At 42.6% G+C, this 17,494-nt stretch overlaps 1 protein-coding gene across 1 annotated transcript; it reads right to left on the bottom strand.

Annotated features, from left to right (window-relative positions):
- Positions 1-11,027: 11,027 nt before the first annotated feature.
- Positions 11,028-13,647, bottom strand: LOC137541603 (zinc finger MYM-type protein 1-like). The gene is made up of 3 exons (XM_068263029.1): positions 13,566-13,647; positions 13,244-13,471; positions 11,028-12,964 (listed from the first exon to the last, which is right to left on the bottom strand). Exons 1-3 carry the CDS (start codon positions 13,645-13,647, stop codon positions 11,028-11,030), a joined length of 2,247 nt encoding a protein of 748 aa, XP_068119130.1.
- Between the last annotated feature and the right edge of the window lie 3,847 nt (positions 13,648-17,494).

Raw genomic sequence — 17,494 nt, 5'->3', positions numbered from 1 at the left:
AGAGGGGAAGTTCCCTCCCCTCTCCCTCACCTTGGGGCTCTCCCCTCTGCACTCCCCTTCAGCTAGTGTGCTAGCTCCAGTGTGTGGGCAGCGGGCGCCGGGCAGCGGCGGGCATATACATACCTTCTTCCGTGCGTTCCATCGCAGACTTCTCGCTCTAGCGGCTGACGTCACTTCCGCTCTAAAATTCTGCAGGGGGGCCCGGTGGGGCTTAGTTATGCCCCTGGTAGCGGCAGTGGATCCTCCTTGCCTGAGTTCCTGGAGTGTAGACCATAGCCGTGGTGGCTGCTGGCTGCACTCATCTGTCTGTCTTGTCCTGTGTTTACGCCTGCTGTTGCCTGGTGTGAGGCAACCGATTAGCAAGCGTCTACGCAATCTGTTTGTCTGTGTTGATCGCTTGCTGTCGCAAGCGTTCATTCTGTCTGTCTCAGTCTACTTGTGTTCATTTGTATTACTTGTTGTTAGTTAGGGTGGCACGCTTGTCACTGGGCGCCTAACGCGCAGTGACCGTGTATTAAACGCGTTCTCTGTTGCGAATGAGTGTGGAGTTTGCGTTTAGCTAGTGTTTGTTATTTTCCTTACGTTGTTTATTTTACTGTGTGTTCCTTTATTCCTTTCTTGCTGTTTCACCCTGTTCTGTTTATCTGTCTGCTATCGATCTTCTTGCGATTAGCTCTCTCGTTCTATCTGTCCTGCTCTTGAATGTCCGCCGTCGCTGGGTGGCGACTAGATTGGCGGACGTTCGCCCAGTCTGTCCTTGCTCTTTTCTGAGTTACGCAGTTTACACGCTGCGCTGTGTTCCCCCCAGCAACCAGTGTCCATTGGGATTTGTGGGTCGCACAGAGGCACGGTTGCTCTGTGCTCCACAACTCCCCCTTGTGTCTGTTTCCTCTCCTCCACTATATTTGGGGGAATTCCTGTCTCTCGTACAGCGCTTGCATGCGATCTCCTCTGCATCAGCGTGCGCATTGCACACTGACTGGGGAGATTATCCCACAAGCCTCACACTGAGTCTCAAACCTGCATTTTATGCAATTGTAGCAAATTTACTGAAGCATAGTAGCAAAAAACACCATGTTTCAAGTGTTAATAGATAGAGCAAATGCTCATAATTGAAAACCTTTGACATAAAGAAAACACACCCCTAACTTATCAGGAAGAAATGGCCAAATTAAAGGAAAAGTGTATGCTACACACATATTATAGAAAACATTTCATATTGAAATCATCATTGAGTCCATTAGGATTCAGTGTACTGAGCCTATCGATCCACTGGCTTTCACGTCTAAGCAAAACAGTCTGTCCATCCTTCCCCTTTCCAGCAGTGACTCTCTCCAATACGCACCAACGCAAATCACTGACCATGTGATCATATTCAAAGAAGTGTTTGTCTACAGGGAAATTTCTCAGGATCATTGTCATATTTTTTTATACAGTCTAATATCACTACGATGCTTGTAAATCCTAACACGGACAGATCTGGTAGTCTGAAAAATATAGGGCTCTGACAATTGAGGCTTTATACAGGGCAGTAGAGAATACTAGATGACATGTCCTGTAGGCAGTGCCAACCAGCAATGTCTTTGGGGGCCAGCAAGAGGTGCAGGGCAGGTAAGTATTGCAGGTCTGAGAGCACAGTGCGGTGGAACAACGATTGCAGATTAAGGACCAGGCCTGCAGCAAGCATAAGCAGGACACAGAACAGTGGGTAGCACAGCACTGGGTGTATAGGCAGCTGTGGAGCAGAGACAGTGTGTAGTGACAGCAGACTACAGACCGGGCCGGAGCAGCAGGCAGAAAGACCTCACCTCAAGTTAGGACATTTAGGGCCGGTTCATGTAGGTGCTTGGCCGCGTTTACTGCTAAAGCGTCTGTGACTCCTCGGCTAAACGTTCCCATTAAAGTGAATGGGAGTGTTTAACATCGCGCGGTCACCGTTGATTACCGTAGATTGCGCAAATCCCGTTTGCGCAATCCCAATTTTTGCGTTTCAATCCCAATTTTTTTCAGGTGATCCTGGACGCTGCATGTAGCAATGGCAGTCAATTCACTGCCGTGTCTTCACGTCCCTTTGCGGGGATGAAAACCGCCAATCGCGATGGATGCTGACGATCGCCTGCAGGAAAGACCGGCACCACCCCCAAACGTGAGGACGCAGAACAGAAGGCCAGAGGACGCCGCCAAACGTCCGTGTGAACCTGCCCTTAAATAAATTATCAGGGAGTTGCTAAAGGTGGTTTGGCCAACAAAATGGCAAAGACAGTTAACCATTTGCACACTCACCATTATTATACATTGACAGAATTGTGTAAAAATACTGTATGTGATAAGAGTGCTAGTATAGTACAAAGAAGTCGATGCATAGTAATTTTGATTCAAATGTGAATAGAGATGGCTCGAACCTCAGATTTTGGGTTCAAAAACCGCAAATGTGAACCGGCGAACTTGGCGAATCGCAACAGACTTCAATGGGCAGGCGAACTTGAAAAACTACAAACACTGTTTCTGGCCAAAAAAGTGATGGAGAAGATGTTTCATGGGGTCTAACACCTGGAGGGGGGCATGGCGGAGTGGGATACACGCCAAAAGTCCCCGGGAAAATGACAGATTTGACGCAGAGCAGGGTTATAATCCCTAATTGGCAGAAATCACATTGCATTCCTAAATTGGAGGCATAAAGTGCTTGAAAACATCTTGCGTGTGTATACATGGATCAGCAGGTAGTGTAAGTAGTGTACTGCATTCACCGGAACAAGTAATGATCACGAAGGGGAATTGACGCATGTACATGCCTTTTTGTTTTGTTGTTGCAGCCGCAGTGCAGCCAGAAAAATTAGGCAGGCATGTACACGCACCAGAAAAATTATTATTATTTTTGTTAGCGGCCTAATACAGTGTGCAGTCACACAGTTGCAGTGAAAGGTATACACTGACTGGAATAATACAATGTGCAGTCACACAGATGCAGTAAAGGGTATGCACTGACTGGTATAGTACAGTGTGCAGTCACAGATGTAGTGAAAGGTATGCACTGACTGGTATAATACAGTGTGCAGGGCCTGGCACAGTATAGCAAGGGCCAGCTGCAACAGACAGGGCTGTATATGCAGTGTTAGTGGCACACACACACACACACACACACACACACACACACACACACACACACACAAAACATCACAAGAACATTAGCTCTCAAAAGAGCTTTTTTTGGGGTGCTTTTCAGCAACAAATATCAGCAAGGAGCAAGCTAACAAGAGCTAACGAACGCTCCCTATCTTCCAGCAACCTTTCCCTTCTCTCACTATAGCAGCAGCAGACAGAGCGAGAAGATGGCCAACGCTGCTGCCTTTTATAAGGAATGGGGGGGGGGGGGGGCGGGCGTCCAGGAGGGAGTGCAGCCTGATTGGCTGCCATGTGTCTGCTGACTGTGAGGTAGAGGGTCAAAGTTTAGCCCAATGATGTGGTAAAGAGGGCGGGTCGAACTCGCTATGTGTTCGCGGTTCGACACGAACGCGAACAGCAGAAATTCACGCGAACAAGTTCTCTGGCGAACCGTTCGGGTCATCTCTAATTGTGGACTACTGGTAAAGTTGTTTTAAGGAATACTAGTAAAGTATTGCTTTCAACGATTATCTGTTGATCCAATATTTATCCAACCTGGTCCCCTCAAAATTTATTTCACCTTGGCCCAAAATGCATTTTTATTAGAAATGTATTTGTAGGTTGTGGGGTTTTAGGTAGCTAGTTTAAAGGGCCACTATTTAGAATGTAATGGCATTTTAATAAAGTCCTAATCAAAATTCTGATGTACACATACCTATAGTGAATATGCATCAAAGGCATTCAGGAACAGTCCATATGAAGGAATAGAGGGAATAGGGGTGAACAGCAGCTGCAGTTGGAATAAAATTGTTGAATTCTATGAACAGATGTTTCGGTGTGTATTTGTGTACGTGTGTGTGTACGTTTGTGTGTGTGTGTGTGTGTACGTGCGTGTGCACACGCATGCATGTGTTACCCTCTAACAACTTACTGGGCTATTACAACCTGTTAAATAGGGTTATCGTTAGCAGATAGGGTAAGGGAGCTTAGATCCATTAGCTAGAGTTGGGAGGTTATGGTTATACATTTGAAAGGTTACCATCAAATGGGGGTTGGGGGGATAGGAGTGTATGTGAGGAAGACAGAGAGTGGTTTTGTTACTGTTTGTTTGTTTTTTGTTTTTTTGATTAGTTCTCTACCTTGGCCACATAACATTTTGTAAAAGCTTTCAGTACAGTATATAGTACCTGGGGGAAAAAACTGTGCTGCAGCACCATCTTGTGTTCTGTAGAGATACTACAGAATTTTTATATCATGTTGATGTTTCATAATGAGATATGCATTAAAGTATAAATCCAGGCATAACACATGTACCTATGCAAGGTGAGATGAGTATATACTCTTCTCAAGTGTCAGTCTGGGGAGCAACCTTACACACTGACAAACAGCATGCGTAAATGCAGGCGGGGTATGAATTTGCATTTGTGTCCCTCCTCCAATTCAGAAGTGTTTTCTCAAAGAATGGCATTCTGCAGTGCATTTAAAAAAATGTACTGTGGGGATGACTAAGTACTTGGTGGCAAATCCCTTGTTGGCAACCACAGAGGCCAGGCGTTTCTTGTAGCTGGCCACCAGGTTTGTACAAATATCAGGAAGGATTTTGGCCCACTCCTCGTTGCAGATCCTCTCCAAGTCACTAATGCTCAGGTTTCAACCTTAAGGCCAGTGGGCTGAGTGTGGCCCTCCTTGCCATTTTATGTGGCCCCTGAGAGCTTCAAATGTGCATCATTATAAACAGTGAAAGAAGGACAGCACACTGCCTTACCAGCCTGAGAAGCACACTGGTAGCAGTGTTTCTGACTGCAACATTGTCAGTTTGAGCAGAGATGCAGCAATATCTCATGGGACACCCCCAGTGAAATTAGCAAAGGCCCTCATCTTGGGATCTAAACCCCCTTGTTTGGCTGATAATACACACACCTAGACACCTTCCCCTCCGTCACCCTCTGCCCACATTGCTGAGGAGCAAAGCAAAGCAGTGTAGGGCTGGGGCGCCCATGCAAAAAGGCATCAGGAAAAAAGGGCGCGTGGTGTAAACGAAAATCGGTAATAGCGCTTATAAAAATATTGTATTGTATTTCATTTACAATGTTTTACAAATTAAAAAAAAACATTTAATAATGTGTATGAAATAGCAAATTGTGAATTCGATAATATTCCCTGTTTTAAAAGTGAAACTTATAATTACGTTTGTTAAACAAAAATATATGTATTATCGTTATAATTGTATAATATTGTGTATAACCTTCATTTATCGTTTCTTCATGTAATAAAATCTGAAAATATTGTTTATTACGAAGAAAAAAATATATAAGTACGTTCGAAATAACTGTTGTAAAACATTAGTAAATATTACTACATTTACTACAACTAAACCTAACCCTACTCTCACACAGAACCCTCCCTCTACCTATCCCTAATCCTTAGACCCCCCCTGGTGGTGCCTAACCCTAAGACTTCCCTGGTGGTGCCTAACCCTAAGACTCCCCTGGTGGGGCCTAATCCTAAATCTCCCCTGGTGGTGCATAACCCAAAGACCGCCCTGTTGGTATCTAACCCTAAGACCCCCTGGTGGTACCTAACCCTAAGACCCTCCTGTGGTGCCTAACCCTAAGACCCCCCCTGGTGGTGCCTACACTGCATAACCCTAAGATCTCCCTGGTGGTGCCTAACCCTAAATATCCCCTGGTGGTGCCTAACCCTAAGACCCCATTGGTGGTGCCTAACCCTAAATCCCCCCTAGTGGTGCCTAACCCTAACCCCCCCCCTTTAGTGATTGCTTTATTGTGTGGATAATAATGTTTTACAAATAGTGACTGTAAAAAATATATTACAATTTACTTACTGATCGCTTTATTATGTGAATAATAATGTTTTACAAACAGTGAGGGATAACATTTTAAATAACGTTTTAGTTAAATACGATAGATATGTTTAGTATTTTTGTAAACATTATTCGTCACAGGCGCATTTTGTAAACTGAAATCATCACAAGCGCAGTTTGAAAACGTTAATAATCTCTGGGCGCCCTTTTTTCTTGTTCGGCGCCCATTAAACTATATTTATTAAGGGAGTGAATGGCGGCGCCCTTTTTGTCCACTTGCCTCATGCGCCCAAATTTCCTGCTTCCGTGCTGGGACCCACTAGAGCATTTGTTTTTTGAACGTTTAGGGGGTGCTAGAACCAGTTCGGCATATCTGGACGAGTAAGTACATCCAGATAGGCTCTGCTGCCGCCGCGTGGTGCGCACTATCGAGCGCGCTCCCGCCGCCCAACGCTAGACCCCGATCAGTGAATGGGAATATAATTTCCATTCACCGATCTAACTTCCCCGCAGAAAAAACGACGCTTTCTATTGAGAGAGCGCGGTATTTCTGCCCCCCAGGAAACTTCTCCTTGTTCTTTTAGTTCCTGGATGCGAGATCGTTCGCATCCAGGACTTTTTTGACTGTGGCCATCTTGTGGCCAAATAGTAAACTGCACCCACATACATTTTTCAATAAACAATTATCTTATTTTACATTTAAAATTGGCTGCTTCCCTCCCACACCGAAAATTACTCACATACATTTTTTATTAAGAAAAAAAAAATACAATAAAAAAAAAACCAAAAACAACATAAATAGTTACCCAAGGGTCTGAACTTTTTAAATATGCATGTCAAGAGAGTATGTTGTTATATTATTTTAAATTATAAGCTTGTAAGTAGTGATGGATGCAAATTGAAAAAATGCACCTTTATTTCTAAATAAAATATCGGTGCCATAAATTGTGATAGGGACATCATTTAAACGGTGTAATAACCGGGACAGATGGGCAAATAAAATACATGAGTTTTAATTACGGTAGCGTATATTAATTTCAAACTATAATGGCCAAAAACTGAGAAATAATGAATTTTTTCATTTCTTTCTTAATCTTCCTGTTAAAATGGATTTATAAAAAAATAATTCTTAGTAAAATGTACTACCCAAAGAAAGCCTACTTAGTGGCGGAAAAAACAAGATATAGATCAATTTATTGTGATAAGTAGCAATAAAGTTATTGCCGAATGAATGGGAGGTGAACGTTGCTGGGATGCATGAGATTTTCGGCACTGCGGTGCTGAACCGGTTAAATCACTGTGATACGTTAGTGACATGCCTGTCTTTATGTATGGATCCTTTAATGTATGGATTACTGTTCACGTATATATGTTAAATGTGTTCTCTGTCTAGTACTGGATGAGTTAATTTGGTTTAACACAGCAACTGGAGACCTTGCTGTATTTTGTCTGTCCTTGTGCAGAGTAAGAACAATGAATTGCTGTGCAATAAGTTACATTTCTTACATTTGCTCACATTCTTTGTCCACAAAGCAACATCAAAAAAGCAACATGTTCTTCTTGCCCTTGGGTAGAAGAAAAACATGTTTTTGTTCACTGTTGATTGGCAACATGTGGTCTTTCTGCGCCTGCGCGCAGTGAGAGCATGTTCTGATCACGCGCTAAAATAGCAACATATGGTCTTTCTGCGCTTGCGCGGAATAAGATCATGTTGTGATCACGCGCTGAGGCATCATCAGCAGCATGTGTTCTTTCTGCGCTTGCGTGGAATAGAAACATGTTCTGATTAGCTGCTTATGCGCTTGCGCGGTTATGACGATTCTGTCCGTTAAAGGCAGGGGGAAAACACTTTGACTTTGGGATCTTTCCAGATGATCAGCAGACGTGCTGTTCGTGTATGTTCCAGTTGTTTCCCCTTCGAGGTCGCTGAGGTCCCCCGATTCTCCCTGGGTGATGTCTACAACAGCTTGGTAACGTGTTGATGCATACTTCTAATTACTCAAACTAACTATGATTCTGCAGGCTTAGATAATATTGTAACAGGATTGTAGGACTAAATAAACAATTTCTTTGCGTTTTATATACATGTTTTGCAGCAATTTTGTTTATTCCCATCTTTGAATGGTAAGCGAAGTTAGAGGGTTTAAAAACCCTATTTGCTTAGGCAAAACATTAATTGGCGTAGTCTTGGCAGGATCCTTCCTTTTAATTTGTTTAATTATATGCTCAGATTTGGTTGATATTTTGCCCAGTGGCTCCCCTGTGCACCAGGAGTCATTGTGCAAAGTTTTGCAAATTGAGGGTTCAAATCGATATATCTCATTAAAGGAAAGAGATATTGAGATTTTGCAAACAGTTTCAATATCTACTCAAACAGAGGTAGCATTTAAGCTACTTGGCATTTTGCCAAAAGTTTCAAAGTGAGATAACTTTTGAACCTATTATCAGGGTGTACTTGGACTTGGGGTGCAGTCATACTTTGATGAGGGTCACCTCTGGTCCAAATCCCGCCCACTTGGCAGAAAGTAAAAAATTCTACATGTTTAAAAAGATGGATAAAACGAAAAATGAAAGTGTAGTGGAGATTCCCGGCTGGTCCGGACTTCCCTACAGCATTCTAGTTCAAGAATTAGTGAATTGTGTGCCTGCAGAGTCATGGGAGAGTAAGTTGGGAGATGTTAACCACCCTGGCGTTCTGATTAAATCGCCAGGGTGGCTGCGAGAGGGTTTTTTTTAAATTAAAAAAAAACTATTTCATGCAGCCAACTGAAAGTTGGCTGCATGAAAGCCCACTAGAGGGCGCACCGGAGGCGTTCTTCCGATAGCCTCCGGCGGCCAGAAGTAACACGGAAGGCCGCAATAAGCGGCCTTCCGTGTTTCGCTTACCTCGTCGCCATGGCGACGAGCGGAGTGACGTCATGGACGTCAGCCGACGTCCTGACGTCAGCCGCCTCCGATCCAGCCCTTAGCGCTGGCCGGAACTGTTTGTTCCGGCTACGCTGGGCTGGGGGGACCCTCTTTCGCCGCTGTACGCGGCGGACCGCCGCGCTGCAGCGGCGATCAGGCAGCACACGCGGCTGGCAAAGTGCCGGCTGCGTGTGCTGCTTTTTATTTCATTAAAATCGGCCCAGCAGGGCCTGAGCGGCAGCCTCTGGCGGTGTTGGACGAGCTGAGCTCGTCCAGACCGCTCAGCAGGTTAAACCTCTAGATGTAGTGCATACTCTAGAGGGTGTGTGTCCCTGTTAAGTCAGGTGATGCAACTGCCTTAGGGCAAAACCCCTTAATGTTGGTAATGTACTTAAGGGGGTCCCCGTTAAAGCGGGTGATGTTGTCGCTTTCGGGCGACATAGTGGGATGATGCTGACAGCTTACAGAAAGGTTTGATAAAGATTGTGTGTGTTAAAAGAATCAGAAATCCTCAATGTTGTTAATTTACTTGAGGGTATAAGCTTAGTGTAAAAATATATTGTCCAAGCAGGAGTTATTAGAAATCCTGACAAACAGGATTCATATGCCTGGGATTCCAATGCTGCAAATGATGATTGGGCCGTTTGTCCTGCGGATCTCATTTTTCAATCCTAAATTAGACTCTTTAATTGAAATAATGAGAATAAAAAAAGATCATTGGGGTTATCAAAATTGAAGAAACAAAAAATTTAAATGTAACATTTTTAAGAAATGTGCTGGAGGAAGTAGTTGGGAAAGATACTCCTATGATCACATATTTTGGATTGTTATCAGGGGAGCAGGGAGCTTCTGTAAATAAAAAGAAGTCAAACTCTGCCACTGATCATTGCACAGAAATAGGACAGTGTGCATTTAACTGGGTTGAATATAAGTATATCAGGTTTCATAAAGTAATTGTTTTTGGGTTTTTTGTTTTGTTTTGTTTTTTTTTTAGAAGATTTTTAGCACAAATGTGTTTTGTTGGATTTGAAAAGAATAGGAATAGCTGGGAGCTTTCTTCAGGTTGTTACTGCTGTTTTGTTCCTTTTAAGGAAAATCCCATACTCTTGATGATCAGGAAAAAACAGGGATGGGAAATAAGGGATAGAGAGTAACCTGACAGCGAAGCTCAGATTTTCCTACTAAGTTTTTAATACAGTCTGTGTCTTTGTTGCATAGATATGGAAGTATATTCTCCACAGAAACTTGGAGTGCTGTGTTTAAACTTGTAAAGCAATTTTCTAAAAGTGACAGTACCCCACTGCACTGGCAGAGTTAAAATGGTAATATAATCTGGACAAGACAGGTGGGTTAACCTTTGTTGTTTTTAGTGAATGCTTTATATGGTGTATCTGTTATAGTGAGTTTTGAATAATTGTGTATTCATAGTTCTGGTTTTGAAAGCATAGAGGAATGTTTGAAGAAAAAACATTTGTGCACGAGTGTTGAGAGCTCCTAAGGAATGTGTGCGAGCCAGTAAGTGAGTATTTGAGATGCTGCTCTCCCCAGTAGAGGGTGCTTGGCACACATTTTAATAGGGGTACATGCTGTACAGGGGCGCCTCTAGCCATTTTGTCACTCCAGGCGAGAAAACCTGTGGCGCCCCCCCCCCCCCCCCCGTCTTCAGCCACATGAAACATCCCCTCCCCCCGGGCCAACCCTTATTCCCCACACACACACACAATATTATACTACAATGATAAAGTTTCACATTTTATCTTGTTTCTATACTTTGCAAGTTTTATATCTTCAGTAAAAGACAAATTACACACTTGGAACAATAACATAAGTACAATTAAATATAATGCACACAGCTGGAATGTTTTTGAGTGTTATAACTGGAGACAAATAAAATTTGCGTGCATGGAACAATATAACTTAAGAACAATTAAATATAGTGCACAAATGAACAATGTAAACATTACAAAAGTGCTGGATTAAGATCCATAAGGCACATTATTTAAAGCTGAACATGCCTGGACTGAAGAACAAATAAATATAGTGCACAAAGTAGGAACTTCAACTGCTTTCAAGTTTCATAACTTCAGTAAGAGAAACAAATTATGTGCTTGGAACAATAACTTAAGAATAAATATTATTAAGTGAACAATAATGTAAACATAAAAGTGCTTGATCAATATCAAAGTCAGAATATTTAAAACTTAACACGCCTGGACTTTCTAGCAGCAAAATCGTTAATGACATCGTCAAATGATATATTCCCAGACACATCTCTATTAATGCTCATCATAGCAAGGCCATTGAGACGTTCCTGTGACATGGTTGACCTCAAATAGTTTTTCATTAGCTTCAGTTTTGAGAAACTTCTCTCAGCTGAAGCTACAGTTATGGGAGTAGTTGCTGCAATTCTAAGGGCTAGCCACATGTTAGGATAGATCTCCATTAAACGTTTTTCCTGTAAAAACGCCAACAGTTCCAAGGCAGTCATGCTGGATTTAGGTAAATCTGGGAAGACTTGTAGTTCTTGTGCTAGTCCTTTTCCATCAAGGTCACAATGTCCATTGTAGGTCAGGCTGTCACAGAGCTTTGTACATTGCTCAATCTTCTCCTCAATGGAAAGCTTAGGAAAGTTTGTAAGAACTCCAAATTTATTTTCAATTTCACCGATTGTCAGAAATCTCTCTTGCAATGATGCAATTGAAGTATCCACTACTCTGTTAAAGAAAGAGACTTCCAATTGCCTAAGTGCATCTTGAATAGGCTCATCCGGGGCCTCATAGGAGAAATGGAGTTTGGTTTTTCTCAGCCTCTTTTGCTTTAGCACAGGTTCCACATTCATCTCCTCACAAATATCCTTTGCTGAGATCTGTGCAGAAACAAATCCAGTACCTCTGTAATCAAGTAAGGAGGCTTCTGTTTTTTTCAGAAGGTCTACAGCAACATCCAACTGCATGGATTCTGACTGCATTAGCTTGCTTACAATTTTGATTTTCTGAAGTATGTCATACCATACAACAGTACAGATCAAAAACCGGTATGACCCCACTTCCTCAGCTAAAGATTGCGCCTCTACTTGCACTCCAGGGTCAGAAGACGTTTCCCTCACTTGAAGAAGAGCCTCCCTAATATTTGAAGCCTGGTATCTTACAGCTTCTACACTTTCCACCCGACTCTCCCATCTTGTTTCAGACCATGATTTCAGTGTGATGGTGACCTTGCTTTTTAAAATACTCCATCTCTGAGTAGAAGCTGAGAAAAGTTTGAAAAGATTTTGTAGGTAACCAAAATAGGCATTGGCCTCAGGAGAGTTTTTAGCTGCATCAGCAACCACTAGGTTTAATGTGTGAGCTCCACAGGGCACAAAAAATGCCCTTGGGTTGATTTCCAAGAGTCTGGCTTGCACGCCCTTCCTTTTCCCTCTCATATTTGCGCCATTGTCATAGGACTGTCCTCTACAGTCTTCAAAAGAGATGTTGAGATCTTCAAGTCTCTTCAAAATGAGAGATGCCAGGCCTTCACCAGTAGTTTCTTCTGCTTCAAGGAAACCCATAAAGTGCTCTTTGATTTGAAGACTTTCAAGGGCCACAATTCTAATAATCACTGACATCTGCTCCTTGTGGCTCACATCAGGTGTACAATCCAAAATGATTGCATAATATTTAGAATCTTTTATTTCTTTCACAATGGCATCTGTAATTTTGTTTCCAATACAGTCAATCAGCTCATTCTGAATATTAGGTCCCAAATATGTAGTGTGACTGGCTCCCCTTTGCACTTCACTAATATGCTGTTTGAGTACCGGGTCAAATTTAGCCATAAGTTCCACTTCCTTTAGAAAGTTTCCATTGTTTGGTTGGAAAAGGGCCTTTGTTTTGCCTCTCAAAGCAATATTTCGTTCTGCTAGAGACTGTATAATAGCAACCAACCTTGTTAAGACTGCTCGCCATCGTTTCTTTTCAGCATCATAAAGTTCCATTTCTACTTTATCTATCGTTTTGCCTTTTTGAAGACGGGTCTCTAATTCCTTCCACATTGACATATACGTATGATGCTCTGCACTGTTCTCATGGTTCTTTAAATGCTCTCCACAGTTCTTCCAATCTTGAAATCCGTCCTTGATCAGTTTGAATTCTTTGTTGGAGAACAGCTTACAACAAAAGCAAAATACTGTGTTCCTTTTTTTAGAATAAATGAGCCAACTTCTTCTTATTTTTTCACCATTTACTAGAATTCTATGGAAGATGTGGTGGTGGCAGCATCTCCCATCTTCTCTTCTTGGAAAAATAAATCCAGATTCAACATAATATGGTCCACTTCTCACCAACTCATCCCTTACACTATTTGTAAGGACTGGCCAATCAGCAGGGTCTAGAGGTGCTGCTTTGATAGGGTCACACGCCCTTGTCTCACCATGCGCCTCTGGAGCTTTTTGGACTTCAACTTCAAGTACTTCGGAAGAAGTTTGTTCCTTTGATATTGTATCTGCGGCTTCATGACTTGCTGCGATTCCTGCTGTACTTTCCTGTGCTAAAGGGACCTCTGCAAACACCTGCACTTCAGATCGTTTCTCAGTACTTGTCTCTGTTGTACAATGTGTTGCCTCTTGTGTTTCAGGTCTTGAGCACGATGCAGTTTCACCTGTGTGAAAAGCCAAACACTTATGTAGCATGAAATCCTTAGAATCTATAGATATTTTACTCTAATAAAGAATAGAGGGTAGAAAGTGATGTACATGTGACCGTTACTCCAGATGGTCCTTCCTCACTGGGTCCACTAGTGGGATCTGATTTTGAGCGTTCCAGGTACTTCTTCATGGCATCTGTAAAGTTTTTAATGAATTTACATTAATCTACACTCTTAAAGCACTTCAGTGCAAAATTAGACAGTATAGTCACTGAAAGATCCTGGTCTTATCACGAACCACAGTACTGCATGTTGTAAAACCTGAACTCTGAGCAAGATCAATCAAAACGATAATGCACATGCATACTGACTGTCCAAATTATTAGAGACACCACACCAATAATGCCATGAGGTTTTTAGACCAGTAGTCATCCTCTGGACACCTAAGATATTGTTTCACAAGAAAAGCCAAGTATGTTTGTAGTTTCCTAAATATTGAATCCATCATTTTGTTACATGACTCATTCCAGTTTGTTTAAATATTTTAGAATACCCATGTAGAGGCTAAACAGATCTCTTGATACGATATCTCTTGTGTCTTCATCATGTGTCACTAATGGAGCCATCCAATTTAGAGTTCTGGGTGTCTCTTGTAATCCGGGCACACAATGGCCTCAATTCACGGAGCATTATCAAACGTTTATCAAACACTTTATCAAACGTTTGATAATTTACCTCATGGGTAAAATCTCATTTTAAATTCACTAAAGTGTTATATATTTATCGAATGTTTTACCGATAAAACGTTCAACAAATATATAACACCTTAGTGAGATTTTACCCATGAGGTAAATTATCAAACGTTTGATAAAGTGTTTGATAAACGTTTGATAATGCTCCGTGAATTGAGGCCATTATGTATAAAAACTTTCATTTGTAAATATGAAATTTTAACTAGAAAATGTTCTGAATCACATAGCATCAGGCAGCATGGTTGCAGATTTGTACCTCAATTTCTTCAATGCACAGTTAAGCACCTTGTCTTGGTCATTTGAATACTCAGGGCTGTGGATTTAGTACAAAAATAATCCGACTCAGACTCCTCAGTTTCTGAAACCTCCGACTCCAGGTGCCCAAAATTGCTCCGACTCCTCGGCTCTGACTCCATAGCCCTGAGAATACTGTCCAAATCCAAGGTTTGAACTATCAAAGTTGTACTTTTTCATCAGAAGGAAATCCCATTGCATTGCAATGAAACTCACAGGCATCTTATGGCCCATACTCACAGGCTACATTTTGTCCTGTCGCCAGCACACGGGAGCGTGTGCGCGACAGGTTCGGCGACAGCTCGTCGCCAGGTCCCTCCGCGTACACACGCGGAAGAGGGATTACTGAAGCGACGGAAGCTGTCGCCGACGTTCCTCCCCCTCGCCGGAAGCGCCGTGGATTTCCTATTATGTTGTTGTCGCTAGTCCGCATACTCACGCGTAATAGCGACAGTTACGGCGAAGTTGCGGCGGCAACTGTCGCCGGGCGATTGACCGCGCCAATCGCCTGGCGACAGCAGCGACGAGCGACGGTTCGGGGTGCGCGCCCGTGTTGCGCCTCATACTCACGGGTGACCTGTCGCCGCAACACACGTGTGCCGCGTGTTGCGGCGACAATTGTAGCCCGTGAGTATGGGCCATTATTTTCAGTCAGACAGAAAGTGTTTCATACTGGCAAAGAGGGGATCCTTAAAATCAGACATTTAAAGTGAGAGTAACCTTAAGTTTAGTCAAGTCTCCTCCCTCAGGGCACCACTCACTGGCTGTGGCAGATGCAAAGTCTATAATGATGCACATTTCCCAAAAGCTTGGTAAATCCTTGTTTATTGGGAGCTCCTACCTACCTATATGATGTGCACTACATTGGAGCCCTGTTGCTTGACCAAAGCGGCTGAGGGGTCATCACTAAACTTAAGGTGAGGTCAAACCAGGTTCACCTTTAGTAACTTAAAATTCTCCTATTTTATTTCTATATGAAATACCTCTGTATTGAACAGCTTTTTGCTCCGCCTCTTTCCTCCTTTTTTTAAATTCTGCCCCTGAAGGCTTTGATCTTTTCATGATGAAGCCTACAAAGGAGGAGTGTACCAGTAATGAGTAAAAAGCTTTCATAACAAACTGCTTCACAATATGATGCACAACCAAAGTAAATGTCTATTCCAGCTCCCCATAAAATATATTATACAATTCAAGAGTTTAATAACACATTCAGAAACTTAGCAAAGCACAACTGATCCAGGCTATATGCAGTGAAGTTCCCATGGGCTGTCAGCAAAATAGAAGGAATATAAAGCCCCCGGTGCAACTTTGGAATTTAAAAGTAACCAAACCAGAAATCCCAAATTGCAGTAAATAAACAAGACATCAATTTTCAACCCCAAGGCTAGGTTCACAGTGGGATGATGCGTCGTGATGCAACGTTAAAGATGCAATGCAAAATTACGACTCAACACAAAATGGTAACTCACATTAACGCTGTGTTACCGTTGCATAAAATAGGTATAGTGAAGCATACGGACAATGAAAAGTATGCTTCCCTGTACATGTTGACATGTGCGTTAAAAGGCAAAGCACTGCAGCAGTGCGTTACCATAACACAACACAATACAACGCAACGCTAACGTCACACAACAGCAGATAACATGGCCAATTCTGAACATGTTCAGATATATAATAGCACAAATAATGTCAGGTGGTATGTCCTCTACAAATCAAATCAGATACCGTTTCCCACAGATCAAATACAGATATGACCCCCATAGATCAAAAGCACATAACATGACCCCCACAGATCAAATGCAGATATCAGATCAAATGCACATAACACGTCCCCCTCCCCCAGATCAAATGCATATAACACCTCCCCCATGGATCAAATGCAGATATCAGATCAAATGCACATAACACGTCCCCCACAGAACAAGGCAAGACATAATTCCCCACATAAAACTATTTCATGTATCATGTCCGCCACAGATCAAATGCTTTTTTACATAACAAGACTAGAGTGAAAACATCACACTGTGACAAAGATTGTCATTAGCCTCTGCTTCTCTAAGGACAGTCAGTGACATCTCTATTCACTCTGTACAGTGCTGCTAAAATATGGTAGGACATTACATTATGACTATGGTAGGATTAGATTGTGAGCTCCGCTAAGGGCAGTCAGTGACGTGACTATGTACTCTGTAAAGTGCTGCAGTCAATGTCACTGCTACAGTATATATTATTATTATAACTTACTATTTATATAGCACCGACATATTATGCAGTGCTGTACAGAGTATATTGTCTTGTCACATAACTGTCCCTTAGGGGCTCACAATCTAATCCCTACTATAGTCATATGTCTATGTAGGCCTGGTGCACACCAGAGGAGTTTTTCTGAGCGTTTTGAGTTTTTGAAACCTCCTGCTTATGTTATCCTATGTGTCTATGCACGCTGGAGCAATGAGGTTTTGTAAAAAAAAAACAACCCATAGCATTACATTGGGAAGATCTTCTGAAACCTCTAGTGTTTGGGGAGCTTTTCTGGTGTGTCTCAGCCCAAAGTATCGTGTAGCGTGTATCATAGTCTACGCCCAATTTTAGGGGGAAGCCAATTAACTTATCTGTATGTTTTTGTGATGTGGGAAGAAACTGAAGTGCCCGGAGGAAACCCATGCAGACATGGGGAGAACATACAAGCTCCTTGCAGATAGTGCCCTTGCTAGGATCGAACCAGGGACCCAGTGCTGCAAAGCAAGAGGGCTAACCACTACACCCCTGTGCAGCCCCTTCTATAATTACAGAGTGAAGGGATGTCTCAGGAACCTAATGAGGCTTCTCTCAGTGCTCTGATGTCCCCTAAAAAGGCATTAATGCTAATCATATGAGTGTAGCGCACCTCCTCTTCCTTCAGTATGGCTGCACAGTAGCCACATGAGCACGCCCGTGCATGCACAGTAAGCCAGAGCTGTGGGGTTCATGCTACTGTGCATGTGCGGCCGTA

This window comes from Hyperolius riggenbachi, chromosome 1 (assembly GCF_040937935.1).
Source record: "Hyperolius riggenbachi isolate aHypRig1 chromosome 1, aHypRig1.pri, whole genome shotgun sequence".
NCBI lineage: Eukaryota > Metazoa > Chordata > Amphibia > Anura > Hyperoliidae > Hyperolius > Hyperolius riggenbachi.
This window is presented reverse-complemented; position numbering and strand designations above follow the sequence as displayed.

Bases quoted from the DNA above. Each gene is read 5' to 3' on its own strand.
- LOC137541603 (XM_068263029.1), bottom strand. From the start codon at position 13,647: ATGAAGAAGTACCTGGAACGCTCAAAATCAGATCCCACTAGTGGACCC. The intron at 13,472-13,565 runs GTACATCACTTT...CTTTTCACACAG, and splicing joins ATCTGGAGTAACGGTCACAT to GTGAAACTGCATCGTGCTCA. The intron at 12,965-13,243 runs GTGAGACAAGGG...TCTCCAACAAAG, and splicing joins AAAAGCTCCAGAGGCGCATG to AATTCAAACTGATCAAGGAC.